This window comes from Triticum aestivum, chromosome 1D (assembly GCF_018294505.1).
Source record: "Triticum aestivum cultivar Chinese Spring chromosome 1D, IWGSC CS RefSeq v2.1, whole genome shotgun sequence".
Classification (NCBI taxonomy): Eukaryota; Viridiplantae; Streptophyta; class Magnoliopsida; order Poales; family Poaceae; genus Triticum; species Triticum aestivum.
The window spans coordinates 423,262,584-423,284,585 of record NC_057796.1 but is presented as its reverse complement, the minus strand read 5'-3'; the positions used below and the strand labels follow the sequence as shown (position 1 = coordinate 423,284,585).

Genomic DNA, 22,002 nt, shown 5'->3' with positions numbered 1-22,002 from the left:
AGGGCATGAGAGACGGCGGTGCCTTGAGTCTCATGAGCCGCCTCGTGTCCCATGCCCTACTATACCTTATCGGCGACGGGACCAACACTCTGGGGAGTGCAGCCGGTCGCCGGACATGGCCACGGCGGAGCCGGACGAGCTCCGCTTAAAGATCGGTTTATGTTCTATGTAATAATATGGATGATAGGTTTGTAATTTGAGGTGTCCGGTTGTAGAAACAAATATTTGAGGCGTGACCGATCACTGTCCGCGGGCGCGCCCCGTCGCGTCCGCGGGCTTTGATGGGTCGTATTTGTCAAGTCCGACTATAGATGCTCTTAATACTGATATTTAAGTAATGAACCTTTGCATGGTGAATCTTCTATATCTAAATAGCTACCCCACTAACTATTTTAGGGCACCATGCCATCTCATCAATCCCAATAAATTTTAAAAGTAACTGCATGGATGCATGCAACCAATTTCCGCGCCAACGCGCAGGTGTCATATATCTAGTATTCAAAGTATCTGGAACCATTAACATATACATTGATAATGCCACCCGCTTATGGATTTTGAAAGAAGATCAACGCCCAGGAAACATGGGACGTTGTTGTAAAGCTATCACAGGCACAATCACCGGATACTTCTGTCCATTGATATTTTGTTAATAATCGAAGAGAGGATTCCTCTTACGAGAGAGAGAGGGGGGGGGGGGGGGGGATTCCTCCAACCTCTACACTTGAAGGTGCACATAGTCGCAATACTTCTAAATGAAAAGTACCGAAGTCCACCTGATGACCTAGTCTCTTCCGTTCGATGACTACCCCTTCATCCGGAATTACTTGTCGGAGAATGATAAAAATGAATATATCTAAAACTAAAATATGTCTACATACTTTCATTTCTCCGACACATATTTTCAAACAAAGGGGGTAATATCTTAATAGATTATACTCACGAAAATATCCATTCTCCATCAATAGACTAGCTCTATGAATCTTGGTTATTTGGTAAGCTAACAATAAAATGACAATTTACATAGTACATACATTGTTTTTTAATATGAACCTTGGAGATACACAAAATCTTCCCGTGCCAGAAAAAAAAATGATCTTCTCAAACAATATCATGAAATCTCAAATAATTAACAAATAATCTATCTACTACATAGCACAGATATTGTCATCTCATTACTGCTTGATGGCCCTAGAACTATTGACGCTACTTCCTTTGTTACCCTTACTTGGAAATAGGCCCGATTGTTAGGTTCAGGAAGGGTCATGTTCTCAGTACTTAACATAGACACTACGTCTGACATGGTGGGCTGGTCATCTGCATTCTCTTGCACACAGCTTAGTGCAATACTAACGCATCTCATTATATCTGATGAAGAAATATCCAAAGCCAGCGATGCATCTAGGAGCTCAAGGCACCTTTTTTCCTTCCATGACTTCCATGTCTTCAATGATTTTATTATAGAATACATCAATGTCACTTCATAAAACAAAATTAATGTCAATATATGTACTAGATACAAAGAAGACTCACGTCCCCAAGAAGGTTGAAGAAGCTCCCTTGTTGGTCGAAACACGAGTTTCTTTTTCCACTAATTATCTCAAGAATTAGTACACCGAAGCTGAATACGTCAGATTTGGTGGAGAAAGATTCCAGCAGAAGCATACTCAGGAGCCGAGCCATATAACCACTGAAACAGTACCAAATGGGACACATATTAATGTATTTTCTGAACTTGTGTTGAAATCAGCATGGACTGATATGTAGAAACAACTTACTATGTCCCAACAATCCTTGTTGTGTTTCCTTCAATATCATCTGAGCTGAATATCTTTGCAAGTCCAAAATCTGAAATTTTAGGTTGCATTTCATTGTCCAATAGAATGTTGCTTGCTTTCAGATCTCTGCGTATGACCCGCAACCGAGAGTGCTTGTGCAAATATAGAAGCCCTTGCGCTATGCCTTCAATTATTGCTAGGCGTTTATTCCACTTTAGTAAAGCCCTTTTTGTGTCATCTGCTAATAAGTTGAACATACATATAAAATTATGACATGCCTTCAGTTAGGAAGTCAGTGATGGCTCATCTAAAAGAAAAGTCAAGAAATTATAGCCCAGGATGGCATTCCTAGAGAGACGGAAGTAGTACCAAAAATAAAGAAGTCCAAACTCTTATTTGGCAAATATTCGTATATCACCATTTTCTCCCGCCGTTGAGAGCAACATCCCAAGAGCCTAACCAAATTTGTATGCTGGAGCTTGGCTATGAGTTGGACTTCATTTTTGAACTCTGTGAAACCTTGTCCAGAATTTGAAGCAAGTCTCTTAATAGCCATCTCCCGCCCATCTGGAAACTGGCCCTGAAGGTCAAAAAATGGTTAATGATGTCCCTTTTCAGTTTTTTTTAGAGCTGGATGTATCTCGTAACCCAAGGCTAGCCATGCCTAAACACAATCAACGTTACTTGAATAAAATGTAAACTTAGGTACGATGTAATTATAAGATAGAACTCCCTATAAATAATATCATTTTGGACATGTGTCGAACATGTAAATTTGACCATTACATCTCGTATGGGTTTGTTAGTAAAATGAAAAAAAATGGAAGTTATATTTTTAAGAAGAATGTAATGACGTTATGTTCACTAGACCAATCTAAATACCTTATAATGTATTGACTACTTCTAGTTTTTTTGCAAGCTTTCACAACGTCATCTATTTTGCAGACCGGCATAATGATGAATAAGTTATTTTGCAACTATGGTATGGTATTTCTTTATATTTTGCACACCATTCCATTTTACCTTGTATACAGGGCCAAAGCCCCCTTGTCCCAATTTATTTTCGTCTGAGAAGTTACTTGTAGCATTCGATATTTGCGAGAAGTCGAAAAAAGTGAACTCTGAATCCTTTCCTTCTAACCCCCAAACTAATTCATCTTCGTTGACATTTATGTTAGGCTTGTCCTGCAAGCCAGCCTTTTCTGAATATAGAAACAAGAATGCATGTTAGATTTTGATCAACGCAACCGTTTGCAAGGAGTGTCTGATAGCAATATAGCATCTCGAAAACTTACCTTTCTTGTGTGCTCTGATCAATACAAAGCAAACAATGAAGCAGAATAAAGTTGCTAGTAGAGGGACGATGATGGCGTTGACCAAAATCTTCAAGTTATGATCTAGCATAAAAAAATTGACATGGGTACAAGTGGTTAGTTGAATAATTTGATGTTGCATACTGCCATGTATGTACACATCAAGTTTGTAATCCTTAATTTAGGAACGATTGCTATCTTTATATTACTCCGTCAGGAATTACTTGTCGATCAAACGGATGTATCTAGATGTAGGGAGTATAATACATGCAACTCTCTTGTCTGGTTCAAAATTTTTTTAGGGGCGATTGGGATGATACAACGTGACTGAGGGCACGGCCTGTAGACTTTCATAAACGGAGAGTGGGAGACATAAAAGAAGAGTCAATTACACAGGTGGTGCTAGAACTTGGTGCAAATGGTCACTTTGGTGCTAGAAGTTGTGGTGTACATCGAAGTGGTGCAAAAACTTGGCTTGGGCGTGCAAATATTAACAGAAAAAGATTTCGGCCAGGTTTCGAACCGCGACTACAGGCTACCAAAATCTCCACCCTACACGTTGATTCGTTCAATAATTGATAACAGCCATATAAATATTTAGTAAGGACACATGTGGAGCTTAAGTGGGCTGCAGATATTGTAACCCTAGAGCCGCCGTCGAGTAGCGTTTTTGCTCCCTACCGCCGATCTTCTGAGTTTACCAGGAGCGCCGGGGCTTGTGTCCTCGGTTGCGGCGGCTCTAGGGTTCCACAAAGTCACCCGATCAGTTGGTTCTCATCGGGTAAGAGATCTACATGGCATCTGACGGAGCCTCGGGCTCCTCGGGGGTCAACGAGATGGAGAAGATGATGCAGGAACTAGGGCTGAAGGAGGAGGATCTTGATGATGTGATCTTCGACGAGAGAGAGGCGCCGCAACCAGAACCTAGATGGATTGCGCTGGCCCGGGTCAACACCAATAAAACCTATAGCCAGACATGGTTCTATAGAAACATGCGATCTGCATGGGATGTAGCGCAACAGGTGAAATTCAAGCCTCTCGAGGACAACCTCTATACGGTCCAGTTCGCTTGTCTTGGGGATTGGGAGAGGGTCATGCAGGATGGCCCATGGAATTTCAGAGGAGATGCGGTGATCCTAGCACCGTATGATGGGATCACAAAACCATCGACAATCAAGCTTGAGACAATTGATATCTAGATACAGATCCATGATGTCCCTGACTTGTATGCTGTTATGGTGCCACAGCTTGCATCAAAGATGGGGGAGGTGCTCTTTGCAGAGACCAATTCACATGATTTCACTGGTAACTTCTACCGCGTCTGGGTGCGAATCAATGTCTTCAAACCACTAAAAAACGCAGTGTCCATGATCAGAGGGGGCGAAAGGCAGATTTACAGAGTCAAATACGAAAGACTGCCGGATTGGTGTGTGGTATGTTAGGCCACCTGTATAAGGAGCATGGAAACGGAGTTCATCCTCCATTGGCTTTGGTTTTTAAGGAGCTCAGATCGGAATGGTTTATGCATAATGGTCAAGGACCTGGTGAGGGACAGGGCCGCAGAGGGGGTAGACGTGGTGGTCGAGCTGGAGGTCGCACAGGCTGGCGATCGGAGGGGAACCGATCAGCAGGTCGTTTTGCTGATGAGAATAGGAACCAAGACCACCAGGGTTATGGCAAAGGAGGAAAGGAACATAGTTCTGAACAGCCTGCTGATGTTGATATGTCAGACCCAAGCAGAAAGAGAATTGATAGGAAGGAAAGGGAGAACAACATGCCAGCATCCGGGACGTCACACAATGTTAACCCTAGCAAGCTCCAACTGGCCATTGTGCCGTCGGCCACAACACTAACCAGTCCACCTCCTCGGAGAGACCTGAAAAGGACTAAGGTGGATGGGGAGGAAAGCGAAGAGGGTACAGGTACTGTGAGAAATTTGGCGGGCTCCTTCGAGGAGCGCCGCCGAGCCCAATGATTGTACTGAGCTGGAACTACCGTGGCGCGGGCAAACCTGCGGCAGTTCGAGAACTTCGCGAGTTCGCGAGGAAGTTTGCCCCTACCGTGCTTTGCATCGTTGAAACTCAAATTTCAGGAGCACGTGTAGAATCATTTTCGAGTACATTGGGTTATGATAATGCCTATGCTATAGATAGCCAAGGCAGAAGTGGCGGGATTGGAATTTTCTGGAACAACAATATTAGCATTGAGATTTTGGGTGACTCGGTATACCACATTGATGCAAAAATTGTGGAGAATGGAAGAGATCCGTGGAGATTAACGTGTGTTTATGGTGAGGCCCAAACTCACTTGCGGCACCAAACATGGGACCTGTTGAAGGGTTTGTCTGCTTACAACCCTCTCCCATGGCTTTGTATTGGAGACTTTAATGAAGTTTTACGTCCGGACAAGCATGAGGGTGTTGCAAACCGTAGCAATGCCCAGATTCAGGGATTTCGAGACGTTGTTGACGTATGCATGTTGATGGATCTGGGCTATCAAGGCAGGTTCTGGACTTTCGAGAAGAAAGTGACGGGAGGCTCCTACACCCGTGTCCGTCTGGACCGAGCGCTGGCAACTTCTGAATGGTCCACCATGTTCCCTTTGGCAAGAGTAACACACATAACTTCGGCATCATCTGATCACGGACCGATAGTTCTGCAGCTTGAGGAAAACATACCTCGGTCAAAACCTAGTTTCCGCTACGAGGTTATGTGGGAAGGCCACGAATCATGGAGGGACACAATCACAGCCAGGTGGAATGAGAACCCAGGCGAGACAAGTGTGGAGGCGTTACGCAACAAACTTACAGAGCTGTCCAGCACCCTCGCTAAGTGGAATGCTGACACGTTTGGGAGTGTCCCAAAGGAAATAAAAAAAAGCAAAAGCAGAACTGGAAAGGCTCCGCAATGCTCCTTCTCGGACCTCGCCGAATCATATGGAGATTAAGCTGAACGAACGTCTCGTTGAGCTTTACCATAGAGAGGAGATTATGTGGAGACAGAGATCAAGGATAACATGGTTAGCTGAGGGTGATAGGAACACTAAGTTTTTTCACATGAGAGCAAATATGAGGAGGAAGAAGAATATGATAAGGGCGCTTTCTAATGCGCTGGGTATACGCACAGACAATTCGGTAGAGATGAAACAAATGGTGACCGATTTTTACCGCAATCTATATTCCTCAGAAGGGGTGCAGGGCGTGGATGAGGTCCTACAGCACGTACCACAGAAAGTTACCCATGAGATGAATTCTGCTCTATGTGCTCCATACACTGTTGATGAGGTAAAGAATGCACTATTTCAGATGTTTCCCACGAAGGCCCCGGGGCCAGATGGGTTTCCAGCACATTTCTATCAGCGTCACTGGGATATATGTGGGGCTGAGGTAACCAATGCAGTGCTCAGGATAATAAGAGGCGAAGAGAGTGCGACGTGCATAAATGATACTATTCTGGTCCTAATACCCAAGGTACCGGATCCCACTCTCCTAACACAGTTTAGGCCTATCAGTCTATGCAATGTGCTTTACAAGATAGTGTCGAAAGTGGTAGCCAACAGGCTAAAGTTGATACTACCGGATATCATTTCGGATGAACAGTCCGCCTTTGTCCCTGGAAGGTTAATTACTGATAATATCATCTGTGCCTACGAATGTTTGCATTTCATGAAGAGGAATAAATCTAAATCCAATAGTTTTTGTGCACAGAAGCTGGATATGATGAAGGCCTATGATAGGCTTGAATGGCCTTACCTAAATGCAATTATGGGCAAACTTGGTTTTGCAACATCCTGGATTGATATGGTGATGAGCTTGATCACCTCTGTATCTTTTTCAGTCATGTTCAATGGTGAGAAGTTGGAAAGTTTCACGCCGACAAGAGGTATTCGGCAGGGAGATCCTATTTCCCCTTATCTTTTCTTGATTGCAGCGGAGGGCCTTTCGTGCCTTTTAAAACATAGTTCTCAGTCATCATCCCTTGGTGGGATAAAGGTGGCTAACACTGCTCCAGCAGTAAATCACCTCTTGTTTGCAGATGACAGCCTGCTGCTTTTTAAGACAAGTACTCAGGGGGCAAATGAGGTTTCAAACCTACTGGATGCTTATTTTCAGCATCAGGTCAGAGAATCAACCATGATAAATCTTCAATCTTTTTTAGTAGAGGATGTCCTGTGAGTCTTAGAGAGGAGGTGAAAAACATTCTTAATGTTCAAAATGAATCTCTAAGTGATAAGTACCTAGGCATGCCTACAGATGTGAGACAGTCAAGGAATGGAGCTTTTAAATACCTCAGAGACAGAGTGTGGGAGAAAATAAAAGGTTGGATGGAGAAATTGTTGTCAGCAGCAGGCAAGGAGGTACTGATTAAATCAGTGGCCCAAGCTATTCCAGTGTTTTCTATGTCTTGCTTCCGGTTGCCTAGAGGGCTATGTGAAAGTGTAACGCAAACCTTCTTGGGTTGCCTGGGATTTGATGACAAGACCAAAGAGTTTGGGTGGCCTTGGTTTCCGGGATATAGAAATTTTTAACCTGGCCTTATTGTCAAGACAAGCATGGAGAATCTTGAATGAACCATCAACTTTAAGTGCTAGAATTCTCAAAGCTGCATATTTCCCAAACTGCTCTATTCTTGAAGCAGACTTGGGGGCACACCCATCCCAGGTCTGGCGTTCTATTCTAGATGGGAGAGATATTGTCAAGCAAGGAGCAATTAGAAGGATTGGAGATGGTGCTTCAACTAGCATCTGGTCACAAAACTGGATACCCAGGACAGGGGTGATGAAACCTATCTCATCACTTGTACCAAATCCTCCACGCTTGGTTTCGGAGCTGATTGACCACTCCATGGCGTCATGGAGGGAGGACTTAATTCGCCAGGTGTTCCTTCCGGTTGATGTTGAGGCAATCTTACAAATCCCACTCTGCTCATGGCAAGTTGATGATTTTTGGGCTTGGCAAGAGGATAATAAAGGCCGGTTCTCTGTCCGATCTGCGTATCGTATGGTTCTCAAAATGAAAATCAGCCGCGAGGCGTGGCTAGAAGAAAGAGAGGACCCATCAAATTCGGAGGCTGAATCCAAGGGATGGCTATCACTCTGGAAGACCATGGTACCACCGAAGTTGAGATTTTTTGCTTGGCGTTTAGCACAACATTCACTCCCCACGGGAGATGTGCTTCTTCACTGCAACATGGCAACAACTGGCTCATGTCCTCTCTGTGGAGCGCATGACAATTGGCGCCACGCCTTGCTGGAGTGTACTGCATCCCGTTGTGTATGGGCTTTGTCAAACGAGGAACTGGTTGAGCATATGACCATGACTACGCAGACAGATGCTAAGCTCTGGCTCTTCTCAATGAGCGAGTCCCTCCCGCCGGATCAGTTTCTGTTGATGACTGTAACTTTATGGGCAATATGGAGCGCTCGCCGGAAGGTGATACATGAGGATATCTATCAAACTCCTTTTGCAACTGACAGATTCATCATGTCTTATCTCGCGGACATTGAGTTTCTACAAAAGAAGAAGGACATGCCACTTTCGATGCCGAAAACAAAGCCAAGGTCTTGGATAGCGCCACCACCTGAGCACATGAAGATCAATGTGGATGCAGCTGTTTCCAGGACAGGGAGGTTTGGTGCTGCTAGTGCTATCTGTAGGGATGAAGCAGGAGGTTTTGTGGGAGCATCGACACTTGTTCTCAATAACATCTTTGATCCCCAGATTCTCGAGACCATAGCAATACGAGAAGCTATAGCTCTTGCTCAAGATCTCTATATCAACAAGATGACCATAGCATCCGACTGCAAGGTGGCCATCGATGCGATCAAGGAGGGGAGTGCTGCAAATTTTGGTGCAATAATCAGAGAAGTTAAAGATACCTCTAGTAATTTTTCTTCTTGCTTTTTTAGTCATGAGTTCAGGACCTCAAATGAGGAGGCCCATAATCTCGCAAAGTACGCTTTATCCTTAGAGTTTGGCCGCCATGTTTGGCTAGGTCAGCCCGGAGATCTTGTATTCGTCCCTACAAACATTGTGACGCAATAAAGCTTTGTGAGATTCTAAAAAAAAGATATTTTAAAACATAAGTAATAAAAATTATGATTTGTTTGTTATCCATTGAGAACGTCGTAACCGGAACATCGTATTGGTTGGACAGGTTTGCTCTCTTACCTTGGTCGCGTGTTTGAGTCCTGGCCTCCCCTTTTTCCTGATAATTTTGACCAGCGGGATGAAAAATGGCACTTAGATATGGATTTCTTTTTGCCAAAATATATATTCCGAGGGAGTTCTCAAAAAAAAATCAGGCCACACACCCCCTCTCCAAGGTCCAGTGGCTGACAGCAGGACCCATGCGCCTAGTCAGCGCAGATTCCATATACCATTGCATGTTCGAGCCAAGTTTTTGCACCACTTTGATGTACACCGCAACTTCTAGTATCAAAATGACCGTTTACGCCAAATTCTAGCACCATCTATGTAATTGACTCATAAAAAACTTGTACTTTTTTTTTGCGAGTGAAAAATTTGTATTACTCAACCACCAAAAGATTACAATCAGCGGAGGCTGGCTCAACCGCAATAGAGGGACCAGAGCCGATCCAAGTCATGGTTCTATCCTCAACACGAGTAAAATTTGCTAGACTATCGCTAACCTTATTTTGTGAGCGGCTAACATGAGTAATACTATTTTCTCGAAGAGACAAGAGATATATAATCTCTTTAACTAAAGAAGCATAAACCGATCTATCGTGGTCTCGACCTTGGATCATCTTAACTGCATTGTCTGTGGGCTCAAGTACATTTATGGTGGGAGTATAACATCAAATTAATAAGAGTACTACCCCTATCTTAAGAACACCTGCTAGTTTTGGGAAATCAGGAAGATGCATGTTCGTAATTTGCTTACTCTTGTATATCTGGCTTGGCAGAACGACAGGCGCCGGCGACGGCGTCGCAGTCGTGTGTGTCGTCGTGTTCCTTACGTTTCATCCAACACCCGACGATCCAATGCTTTTCATATACATGGGCTGGCGTTGGTAGAACTGGTGAGTACCGTACCTGAAATTGCACCACACACCGACAACCCATGCACCTTGCCGGCTGACGACGGAGCTAGAGCTAGAGTATGTCCCAACGAACATCTTCTTGATGCCGTCGAGGCAGTCCCGGCAGTCATCAGGCGGCAGGTCTTGGTTGCACTGCGCCAAAGAGTAGATCGACGCCGGTGGGGCGCCGGTGCTGTTGACATCGACGCGGCCGGTGGCGTACCTCGCCGTCGTCAAGCTGTACGCCGCCATCATGGCGATCTCGTCGATCATCTCACTGACGACGCTCTCGCCGTTGCCAGGATGCATGGGCTTGACTTTGACGTCGTCGGGCCAGACGACCACTAGTAAACTTTCGGTGGCATTACTGCCGTATGAGGCGAAGTCATGGCTGGAGTAGCTGAGGACGCATTTCTCGTGCAGGGCACGAGCGTCCCTGTTCAACGGGCACAGCTGCTGCACGTCGCCGAACGCGGCGCCGATGCAGTCGCCGCAGGCGGACGCGTCGCCGCGGCAGAGCCCGAGGCCGTAGACGGTGTGCGGGGCAGCGCCGACGGAGCCCTTGGTGAAGAGGCCGGACGAGGCGTTCTTGCGGAGCGCGGCGGGTAGCAGCTCAAGGTTGGCCCCGTAGGTGCTTTGGGCCGTGTAGTCGCCGCCGGTGACGCCGCCGCAGAGGTGTCCCAGTGGATCGGCATCGCCAAATGGCAGCAAGTAGGCAAGGAGCAGGGCCAGGACGATCATGACGCGCTGGTTCTGGATAAGCATCCGCGGGAAAGTGAGAAGAGAGGAGGAGCCGCATGCATGCGGATCGAGATATACATCGGCATCGATGAGTAGGAAAACCTGCTCTTGCCGGCAGTCTGATCGATCGGTCCAGTGATGCATGCACGGATGGCTTCCCTTGCCCGTACGTTTTTTGCAGCTGGGCTCCTACCCTTTTTCTGGATCGATGATGTCCACGTCTTAGCTTGCCTAGTCAAATTAGTATTTTGCTACTACTATATGACTGTAAAGAACACACGGATGTGATGGTCATGCATGTATCTGTTCATCAGGAGCGCATGCAATCTATTTATATCTACGGAGCTGCTAAAAAGTCTGACTATGCAGCCGTTCGATCTCGTGTTGCTTGTAGATTCACGCTGGCCCACTTTTGTCTTTGTTTCAGCCTGTGTACGTCACAGACCGGCCCGTTTTGCTTGTTTTTTTTTGGAGCGATTCTTCTGATGTCTTGTTTGGGCCGGCCTTGATTCGCGCGAGCATCTCGCGTTTCTTTTTGTGGGCTGGGTAGGTGAAGAGGAAGTGGCAGCCCCATGGTAATTAAGAGGAGGGGATTGGCAGTTGTGAGTCCATTTCATCCTCTGTCTCTCTCTATCCTTTCTCTGTGAAAATCCGAAGATCTCTGAAGCGAATCGAAGAGAAATCGCCGTGCTCCTCCACAGCCAACGAGAGGATGGGCGACGCTGCGCTGATGGTGACTGCAATCCCATCTTTTCTTTTTCTTTTCTGTTTGTTAGTTGGTGAGATACAGTAGATCTGAGTGGATTTTTTGGGTTTCATTTTTTGTTTGGACCAAGTCCAGATTAGTAGATCTGAAGCATAGAATCATCCCCTTTTTTATTCAACCGGGGGTGGTAATGTAGTGCGTATATATGAAGGGATTTGAGTCCAGATTATAGCCTTGAAGCATACAGTGGTCAGTCTATTTTTGTTTGTACGCTTCTTGCTTCAGATGTCTAGGTCTCAAGAAGTGGTTCTCTCATATCCCCTAATTTGGACTTCGGACATCTAGATCTATCACTGATCCATCACCTAGGGAGAGGTTCAGTCCCTTGTTTGTTTATCTTAGTCCAGGGTAGTAGCTTTTTAAGAATATGATTTTCGGCAGAAACAATTTTTTTGTGAACATGTTTGAGGAATATTACTTAAATCAAATCCCCTCATGTGTATTTGCTGAAGCTATCACTAAGGGTGGTTCAGTCATTTGTTTGTTTATTTAGATTACCATAGTTGTTCAGTAGCATGTCTCTTTTAAAAGAAAGAGAGATTATCACTGAATGTACAAGTAGGAGTGGGTATCTTTTATTTGTTTTTTCAGAACCCCTATCTAACCAGTAGCATGTTATTTGAAATATTTTCTTTTGTAAACAAGAGAGATTACTACTGAATTGTATCACTAGAGATTACACTGAAATCTTTTTTCTCTATAGAATGTATCAGTAGCATGTTTACTTGTTTTTGCCAGTGCTTTTGCTAAGACCCTATTTAATTAGTAGCATGTTCAATTTTTTTTCCACGGAATCAAAAGATAATGATTACTGCAACTAAGTTTCCAGCAGCAGCATGTTTTTTCAGTTTTCTTTTTTTGCTTAAACCATATGAATCAGTAAGATGTTCATTTTTTGTGTATGAATCAAGATATTATGGTCTCTTGATAGATTCATCTTTTTTTATCTCCACTTCGTAATGTAAATATATATTTTTTGGTCATCAGCGGCGACGCCAATGAAAATGATCATTATCTAGAAATCCTTTTTGTTCAGAAACATACAAGTATCACACTAAAAATCATTAGCTGAATATGTATGAGTCTCACTAGCACAAATTAATGTTTTGGCGGCTTTTTTATGTGCAGAGGAGATGGTTTGCAGAGTTTGCCTGAGCCCTTGCTACCGCGAGAGCAGGTCAAGCGACATTAGCATGTATGTCTGGGAGTTTAAAAACACAGGGATAAATCAGCAGCCTGTATTTTTTCATTGTATGATCCTTATTTTTTAGTTTGTACTCATCATCACAGAATATATTATTTTTTGAAGCAGAGGGGAGCCCCTAGTTTAACTAGTTGTTTACATTGAATTTTTTTAATCCAGCGCGTCAAGCTCTTCTGATTCATTTTTCTGAACCCATGTAGAATGTAGAATGTGGAATGTAGATTTTTGTAGGATTTCAGGGTTTTGATGTTCATGTTCAAAACCATGTAGACTTGTTGCTTGTTCCCGTCATTTCCTGTAGGTCATATTCCAGTCCTTAGTCATGCCTAGAAATATATGCTAGTTTCTAGACTGAATTTTTAGGTTGTAGCAGCTTGACCTTTTTACATCAGTGCTTGATGCATCAGGTAGATTCATGATTGTTTGTTTCTTTTGATTTATTTTGTGTTACAATCTTTTTTATCCAGTCTAGAACACACATACTGTCATGATAGGTATTTTTTTACTTTTCAATTTTTCGGCCATGATTGTTTTTCATAACCACGAGGGTGCTTTTTCTAATTTTTTACAATGATTATTTACTTCATTTGTTTTGTTTTCACTTTTTTTCCGTGTCAACAAAATAGATTGTGCCATGCAACGAAAGGAATAGTTTCAACAACCTGACAGGAGATACGCTGAAGTTTAAGGCAAACAAACGGGCGTACACCGTCAACTGCCACAAGGGGCCTAGAGAGAGTGCAATGTATGGGAGTGAGTGGAGGAAGTTTGTTTCAGACAACAAGTTGGGGAAGGGTCAGCTGGTTCTCTTCTACTTGGACCAGCCTTCCCCAAGGGCAGTTGTCTGTGTGATTCAATTCGGGAATGACACTGAAGATGAAGGATCCAAGGATGATGATGACTGCATGGAAGTTCCAGATGAAGAAGACGAGGATGGAGAAGCCAACAAAAAACGATGATGACGACATGATTCGCACTAGGGTTCTTGATCTGACTCAAGAAGAGGAATCAGATCTGGGAGGGCTCCTTCTGCTCAGCAATGGGTTCATAGGGTTGCCATTTTGTGCACCGCCTCACGAGGACTGATGTTTTTTTTGGGGAGCATGGTATGTATCCATTTTCTCACTGTTTTTTTTCTTTTTTCTTTTTTGCATGTATAGTTTTTAAGTAAGTGGTGCAAACACTTTTGTTCTATGTTAATCCTGAAACGGGGATCTTTTGCATTAGTGAAACTGTTATTTCTGAAATTTGTTTTTTACTTTTGTTTTTATTAGTTTAACTATAACTCAAAACCTTTCTTGAAATCTCTTAAATCTGGAAATGTTTTTACTTTTTCTTGCTAGTTTTAATCTGAAATTGCTTTTTAATTTGTTTTAATCCCACACTAGGCATGCAACTACATGTCTTGTAGCTTGGTCTCAACTAAGGGGCGGGGGACCTTTGTTTTGTCGGAGGGGGCAGCGTCGAGAGAGATGGGGCCGAGTTGCATGTCCCACACTAGGCATGCAACTGCATGTCTTCTAGCTTGGTCGCAACTTGGGGGGGGGGGGGGCTTTGTTTGGTCGGAGGGGGCGGCGTCCAGAGAGATGTGGGCCCAATTGCATGTCCCACAATAGGCACGCAACTGGATGTCTTCTAACTTGGTCGCAACTGGGGGACCTTTGTATTATTAGAGGGGGCAACGTCGAGAGAGATGGGGCCCAGTTGCATGTCCCACAATAGGCACGCAACTGCATGTCTACTAGCTTGGTCGCAACTGGGGGGACATTTGTTTTGTTGGAGGGGGCGTCGAGAGAGATGGGGCCCAGTTGCATGTCCCACACTAGGCATGCAACAAACATGTCTTCTAGCTTGGTCGCAACTAGGGGGGCCATGGTTTTGTCGGAGGGGGCGGCGTCGAGAGAGAGTGGGCCAGTTGCATGTCCCACAACAGGTTCACAATTGCATGTCTTCTTACTTGGTCGCAACTGGGGGGGCCTTTGTTTTGTCGGAGGGGGCGGCGTCGAAGAGAGGGAGCTCAGTTGCATGTCCCACACTAGGCATGCAACTACATGTCTTCTAACTTGGTCACAGCAGGGGGAACCTTTGTTTTGTCGGAGGGGGTGGTGTTGAGAGAGATGGGGCCAGTTGCATGTCCCACACTAGGCATGCAACTGCATGTCTTCTAACTTGGTCGCAACAGGGGGAACCTTTGTTTTGTCGGAGGGGGTGGTGTTGAGAGAGATGGGGCCAGTTGCATGTCCCACACTAGGCATGCAACTGCATGTCTTCTAATTTGGTCGCAACTGGGGGAGACCTTTGTTTTGTCGGAGGGGCGGCGGCGAGAGAGATGGGGACAGTTGCATGTCTCACACTAGGCACACAACTGCATGTCTTTTAACTTGGTTGCAACTGGGGACATTTGTTTTGTCGGATAAGGCGGCGTCGAGAGAGAGTGGGCCAGTTGCATGCCCCACAGCAGGCACGCAACTGCATGTCTTCCAGCATGGTTGCAACTGCATGTCTTATAACTTGGCTGCAACTCAACCTCCATTTTTTGTTCTAGGGGAAGATGCGTTAGTTGCATGTCCCATAACAGGCACGCAATTGCATGTCTTCTAACTTGGTCGCAACTGGGGACCTTTGTTTTGTCGGAGGGGGTGGCGTCAAAAGAGACGAGCCCAGTTGCATGTCCCACAATAGGTGCAACTGCACGTCTTCTAACTTGGTCGCAATTGGGGGGGCTTTGTTTTATCGGAGGGGCGGCGTGTAGAGAGAGGGGGTCGAGTTGCATGTCCCACTGTAGACACGCAACTGCATGTCTTATAACTTGGTCGCAACTGGGGGGGGCTTTGTTTCGTTGGAGTCGGAGGGGGGGCGACGTCGAGAGAGATGGGCCAATTGCATCTCCAACAACAGGGTGTAGAGAGAGGGGGGGCAGTTGCAAGTCCCACACTAGACACGCAACTGCATGTCTTCTAACTTGGTCGCAACTGGGGGACCTTTGTTTTGTCGTAGGGGGCGGAAGCGAGAGAGAGGCGGCCACTTGCATGCTCAACCATTGTCACGCAATTGCAATGCCTTTTCAACACACACGCAACTACATGTCTTATAACTTGATTGCAACTGGGACATTTGTTTTTGCCGGAGGGGGCGACGGTAAGAGGGAGGGCGCTAACTGCATGTCCAACTATACTCATGAAACTGCATGTCTTCTAGCATGGTCATAACTTAGTGTCTTCTAACTTACTTGCAAGTAGGGGCCTTTGTTTTGTCGGAGGGGCGGCAGTAAGAGAGAGGGGGCAACTAGTCATGCAATTCCAAGCGCTGTCCCCTAGACTATAACTACATGTCTTTTTACAAACATTTTTCACAACTAGACTTTTCTGCCTGGTCGGAAGGGGGCAGCTTCCCCGTGAATCCTCTACCATCGCTATGTGTCACACGAGCACCATAACACCCCCGTTTTCTGCCATGCCCGCAAACACAAATCAAGCACCCGATCTCACTACTAGTTTGTGTTTTTTCTTTTTTTTCTTTTTTTTAATCATATACAATTTTTTCCTTTTTTATTTTTGCATTTTTTTGTTTCCCAAGGATTAAGAAAAAAATATTTTTTTTGTATCAGATTCTTACAGCGGAGCTCATTTTCTCAAAAAAGGAGCATATTAAAGGAGAGAAGAGTTACTTGTCGAGATCCTCGGACACATTTTTAATGTTGTTGTGAAGGAACGGAGTGACTATAGACGGTGTGTTGCTGTTTTTTTATTTTCCTTTAAGTCTCTGGAATATGGACCCAGGCTCAACATCTTTCTAGAGGCCACCCAGCGGGACTGTTTGAATTGAGAAATGAGCATAGACAAAGAGAGGAAACGAGAGAGGAAGGAAGCCGCATCACGGGGGCGGGCACATCAAAGTTTTCCGCGGCGGAAGTCGTCGGCGACAAGATGCTCGGCGCCCCTCCAGACTCCTCGCGCCCTGCTGATGAGGTAAGCTACAGCCCCTTTTCCCCTCTCTCCCCTCCATCCCCCCAAATTGTGCCCCCATTTGCGTGTACGCGGGGTGAAATCAAGCTGCGGATGTCAATTTTCTATAGTCTAGGGTTCGATAATCTGTTGAGAATCACGATTCCGAGAGGGAATTGCAAGTCGAGAAGAGGGATTTTTGGTGTTTTTCTGTGCTTTTTTGCGCGAATCATGAATCTGAGACAGTGAATTAGTGTTTGTCGGCTCGAGCTTGTACTTTTCTGTGGTCGGAGTGACTCTGGTTGGATGGATGGTTGTGCACAGCTGCCGCGACAGGAGGATTCGCCAGCAGTTGTGCTGCTGTGCATCTGGATGGGGAACTGGCGGGGTCTGCCGTGAGGTGGTGGGCGCCGGTGGTACTGCCCGACGAAAAGGGGGCAGGGGCAGCGCGGCTGTCTTCTCCATCGTCCACCGGCGCTGCCCTGGTCAGTGTACGTCCTGGACTCACCAGATCCGGACCCAGGCCCCATTCTCATGGTTGGAATTTGCACCCCGGACGCATTCTCATTCACTCTTTTGATCTGCACATTTTTTGTTTTGGTAGGAGTACATCTGAATTTTATGTGCTTGATGAGAGTGTCAATCTAATTCTGTTCATTGTCAGTAGACATTCTGTGTTTGTGAATTTACAAAGTATCCAAGTTCACTGTTAGTAGACATCTCTGAATTACTTAAGCAACATGCTTGTAAGTGGTCAGTCCTCCTGTAGTACTACCGTGCAAGTGATCTGCACCTGTTAGTTGTTTGCGTGCACGTATATATATGATGTAGCTACAGAATTCCTAATGCCAGTTTTTGAGACATATATGGTGCCCCGACCCATTCCCTGTTGTATGTATGTTTTTGGTGGCATGAGGATGCCACTGCTGCTATTTTTTAAATGTTTGAGTTAACTGATGCATACAGTTGAACAAGACTCTGTTTGATTTCATTCAGGTTGGCCTTAGTGAGGTGGTTTTTTGATGTTTTTTGTATATGAATACTTGAAAACAGAGATGATGAAACTGGTGCTTTTTCTATGAAACAGTTAATTTATGCATGTTTTTCTGTATATGAAATTATTCATCACTGTGGATATGCTTTTTGCTCTAGTGTGAAACAACTTTAAACTGGTTTTGAAGCAGAGCACATTTTTTTGTTAGAGCCTCACATTTTCTGTTTGTTTGCTTGACAGTGTCTGTTCATCACGACTAATTACGGGATTTGCCTGGGTTCTAGTCAAGAAGTATAGTTCATAAAGCAGAGTAGGAAACAATTTTTTTTTGTTTTTTTACATCGTCTGGGCCCACAAACAAACAACTTCATGACCCAGCCCAATCACAACAATAAAGTGAGCAGCCCAGCCCAAAAGTAACAAACAAACAGGGGGGAAAAGAGAATAAGCCCAGGTGCTTAGCCGGATACAACCCAGAAGAAAGAGAGCTAGTTAACAGGCCTAATATACATGTGATGACGTCAGCCGACTGAGACTTCGCGAAGTCTCAGTCGACTTAGACCTAGACAAACCCTTATATCTATATCTATACCCTATTAATAAAACAAGGTGCGTTTTTTATTTTTTTATCCGTTCACCCACATTACTATTTTTATTTTCTGAGATTTTTCTACTATTAGAGATGGTACTAATTTTCGGGAGCAACTAGTTAACGAGCGCTCCTTCGGGAGCCTCGTAACGATCAGCGCCACTGGCGCGCTCTCAGCCATTCGCCACGTGTCGCGCTCTCGACGCTCCCTCCGGATTTTTTTTTATTTTTTCGCACGCGTTTTTGGCTTTTTAAACGGTTTTTTCTGGGTTTTTTCGACATTTTGGTTTTCCCCCGGTCTTTCTTAGCTTTTCGATCAAAAAAAATTTTTGCGTGAAAAAAACATGTTTTCTTTTTTTTTTTCTTTCGCTAATTTTCGATCAAAAAAAATTTTTGCGTGAAAAAAACATGTTTTCTTTTTTTTTTTCTTTCGCTAAAGTCACGGTTTTTCTTCTGCGAGAGGCACGGTTGTGCTTTGGCGAGAGTCACGGCCGTGTCTTTCGGAAACGAAAAAAAACGTTTTTTCTGTTTTTTTTTCTTTCGCGAGAATCACGGTTTTGCTTCCGCGAGAGGCACGGTCGTGCTTTCGCGAGAGTCACGGCCGTGCCTCTCGGAAAGGGAAAAACAAAACGCGTTTTCTGTTTTTTCTTTCGCGAGAGTCACGGTTTTGCTTCCCCGAGAGGCACGGTTGTGCTTTCGCGAGAGTCACGGCCGTGCCTCTTGGAAAGGGAAAAAATACGCGTTTTCTGTTTTTTTCTTTCGCGAGAGTCACGGTTTTGCTTTCACGAGAGGCACGGTTGTGCTTTCGCGAGAGTCACGGCCGTGCCTCTCGGAAACGAAAAAAACGCGTTTTGTTTTTTTTTTTCTTCCACGAGAGTCACGGTTTTACTTGCACGAGAGGCACGGTTGTGATTTCGCGAGAGACACGGGCGTGCCTCTTTAGGAAAGGGGAAAAACCGTGCTCCCGGTTCGGTTTTTTCGCCCGGTTTTTTTCGTGAAAAAAAAGTTCGTCAAAACCTATCAACATGGGATCTAGTTTTGAAGATCTTGACGCGAGGAATCCAACGGTGAAAACGGTTCGAGATTTGGACGCAGGTTTAAGAGATAAAATGTTTTGAATAAACGGATTTATGAAAAAAAGGAAAACTTCCAGGTTGCGACAAGTGGCGCGCTGTATGTGCGCCACTTGTCGCGATCTGGGAAAGTGGAGTGTTCTTTGCAACGAGTACTCCTTAACTAGTGATTTCGCTAATTTTCATTTTGTGGTATTGGGTTATGAAAAAACGTTCGGTGCTGTTATTGGGCCACATTTATTTTATTGGGCTAAAGGTGTGTTATATACAATGAATTTTTTCCCATGTGCATGGGCTGTCACCCACATGGGCCGCGTGCATGTTTTGATATTTTTTATTGTTTGATGCCCATGTGGGCCCGGTCTGCATATATGGGGCTGAAGCCCAACAAGAGGAGACAAAAATAATTGCTTGTGTGATGATTTGAACCCACAACCTCCAATATACGGCAGATCCTATTTGACGCTCGTTAGCGTCAAAAGGTCGTGCCTTCGCTGAGGCGAGCGTACAGATGGGCCGGCCCACGTAAGGGATTCACACGTTATTCGTTCTGTGCTGCTTTCTTTGCTGTTTCCTGCTTTTTTTTGTTTTCATTTTTCTTCTGTAGTTTCTTTGGTTCAGTTTTTTCAATGTTTTGTCCAGTTTTTAGTTGTTTTGTTCTAATTTTTTTCCTTTTACCTTTCGTTCTTTTCCTTTTCGTTTACTTTATGTTGTTTTCTTCTCATTTTTATGTGTTATACAAAAGTTCAACGTGTATTACAAAAATGGTCATCGTATATTAAGAAATGTTCAACGCATATTATTGAAAAGTTAATCATGCAATATATAAATGTTCATCGTTACAAAAATATTCATCGTACATTAAGAAAATGTTCACGATATATTACAAAAAAGTTCACCGTACATTACAAAAATGTTCAACGAATACTACAAAATGTTCCTGTGTATTTGAAATTTGTTCAGCGTATTTTGCACAAATGTTCAATGTATATTCGAAAAAAATTCAATGTATATTTGAAACATGTTCAATGTATATGTTAAAAAATCAGTGTATATTACAGAAAATTTCAAGGTACATTTGAAATTGTTCAGCGTACATAAAATATTGTTCATGTTTTTCAAAAGAAAATTCACTTTGTTTTTAAAAGAAACGCGTTATGAAGATTTGTTCACGTTTTCAAACTTTGTTCGCATTTTTAATAATTTTTTTTGCATTTTTTCAAGAAATATTGAAAAGATTGAAGAAAGAAAAAACGGATCTGCCATAATAACTGTAGTACTTATAAACTAGCGCTGCAGTTCACCCTTTTAGTTACTTTCCTGAGGTAGCGAGTTCGAAGTTCGACTCCATGCGCCAATTAAAGGCTTTCTCAACTCTTAATTACGACGCCTGATAACGGGCCGGCCCGTTTTGCGCGCCTTTTAGCGGAAGGTCGTCATTTTGACGCACGCGGGCGTCGAGCAGGGACTCTCCCAATATACCATTACTTACAATATTACCAACTGAGCTAGATCAGCCTGTGTTGCATTAGAATGATATTCTTTCTATTAAATAGCGTTTTCTTATGTCCCATACGTGGGCTGGCTGGCCAGTCCACACAACACCTAAAAATATTGGCTTACCTTTTCAGCTAATTAAATAGTACCACCTTGGACTTTTACATGAAATACCCCCAATTTATATATGTATGTGAGTTATCTACACCAAGCCAACTCAAGAACGAAAGAGAGAGAAAGTGTGGGTCTCCATATCCCAAAGGAAAATATGGCAAGGAGCGAGGGGCGGATTGGCGTATATTAAATGAGATCTTCTTGAGAATTGAGGGGAAAGAGAGAGGCGAAATTAATTGGGATTGGCTGAAATTAAAAGGAAATAATCAAGGCGCTATGAATCAAATATGGAAGGATAAAAGCAAGCAACAAATCATGTCAAATAACATGCGTGAACGTGTCATCTAAGTTGAGACGCCATGAGTATGGAAGGGAAAAGGAAGCAAGAAATAAGGTCAAATAATATGTGTGGCGTGTGACCTGGTAAAAGAAGAAGGTACAGACCATGGTGTCTAGGACATGGACATATTTTTCCAAAAGAAGATGCATATTGAAATCCTCACGTTGTCGGAAGTAATGGCCCACGGGTAGGCTAACCCGAGACCCAGAACCTTTCAAGACATCGGGGCTGACTGCGCCCCTCAAAACGTCAAGATAAAGTGCCGCCTTCTGATGGCCGGCTGGAGGAATAGCCGGCTGTCCATAGGCGACCGAGTTCCAGAAGACGGCGTCAAGACATACCGATTCCTAGTAGGCGGCTTCCAGAGAAGCCGGCTCATAGCAGTCGGCCCGTGGCCCCTCAAAGTCTGCGCCCTCATCAAGACGAAGTGCCGCCTTCTGGTGGCCGGCTATTCCTCCATCCCCCCAAATCCAGGGCCGGGCGTGGCCACAGTGCCCCGTACAGGCGGAGATCTCTGCACAGCGCGGCACTGTTGCCACTCCCCCCTTGGCGTCATCCCTGTCAGGCGGAGCCCTGCTCCCATGACCGCCTGTAGGTACGGCCTGAAG

The 22,002-nt window shown here is 44.4% G+C and overlaps 1 protein-coding gene and 1 long non-coding RNA gene across 8 annotated transcripts; one reads left to right on the top strand and one right to left on the bottom strand.

Moving 5' to 3' along the window:
* Positions 1 to 1,060: 1,060 nt before the first annotated feature.
* Positions 1,061 to 10,896, bottom strand: LOC123182573 (cysteine-rich receptor-like protein kinase 10). Of its 6 annotated transcripts, none has more exons than XM_044595198.1 (8): positions 9,994 to 10,248; positions 8,966 to 9,108; positions 3,071 to 3,172; positions 2,799 to 2,977; positions 2,145 to 2,355; positions 1,776 to 2,016; positions 1,531 to 1,687; positions 1,061 to 1,441 (listed from the first exon to the last, which is right to left on the bottom strand). In XM_044595198.1, the coding sequence occupies exons 2-8, from the start codon at positions 8,997 to 8,999 to the stop codon at positions 1,139 to 1,141; spliced, it is 1,227 nt and encodes a 408-aa protein (XP_044451133.1). In that variant the 5' UTR covers positions 9,000 to 9,108; positions 9,994 to 10,248; the 3' UTR covers positions 1,061 to 1,138. The 6 variants fall into 6 exon arrangements, with proteins under 6 accessions (XP_044451133.1, XP_044451132.1, XP_044451135.1 ...); XM_044595197.1 differs by having other exon boundaries at positions 9,258 to 10,057; XM_044595200.1 differs by having other exon boundaries at positions 8,966 to 10,063.
* Positions 10,897 to 11,354: 458 nt separating this feature from the next.
* Positions 11,355 to 17,866, top strand: LOC123182571 (uncharacterized). 2 transcript variants are annotated; one of them, XR_006492248.1, is made up of 5 exons: positions 11,355 to 11,606; positions 12,768 to 12,834; positions 13,470 to 13,949; positions 16,451 to 16,811; positions 17,112 to 17,866. It is a non-coding gene; the product is annotated as an uncharacterized lncRNA (long non-coding RNA). The 2 variants fall into 2 exon arrangements; XR_006492247.1 differs by having other exon boundaries at positions 16,451 to 17,866.
* The last annotated feature ends 4,136 nt before the right edge of the window (positions 17,867 to 22,002 follow it).

Bases quoted from the DNA above. Each gene is read 5' to 3' on its own strand.
- LOC123182573 (XM_044595195.1), bottom strand. From the start codon at position 3,230: ATGCAACATCAAATTATTCAACTAACCACTTGTACCCATGTCAATTTT. The intron at 2,017-2,144 runs GTACTACTTCCG...TCAACTTATTAG, and splicing joins TTTGGACTTCTTTATTTTTG to CAGATGACACAAAAAGGGCT. The intron at 1,688-1,775 runs GTAAGTTGTTTC...GTACTGTTTCAG, and splicing joins ACAAGGATTGTTGGGACATA to TGGTTATATGGCTCGGCTCC.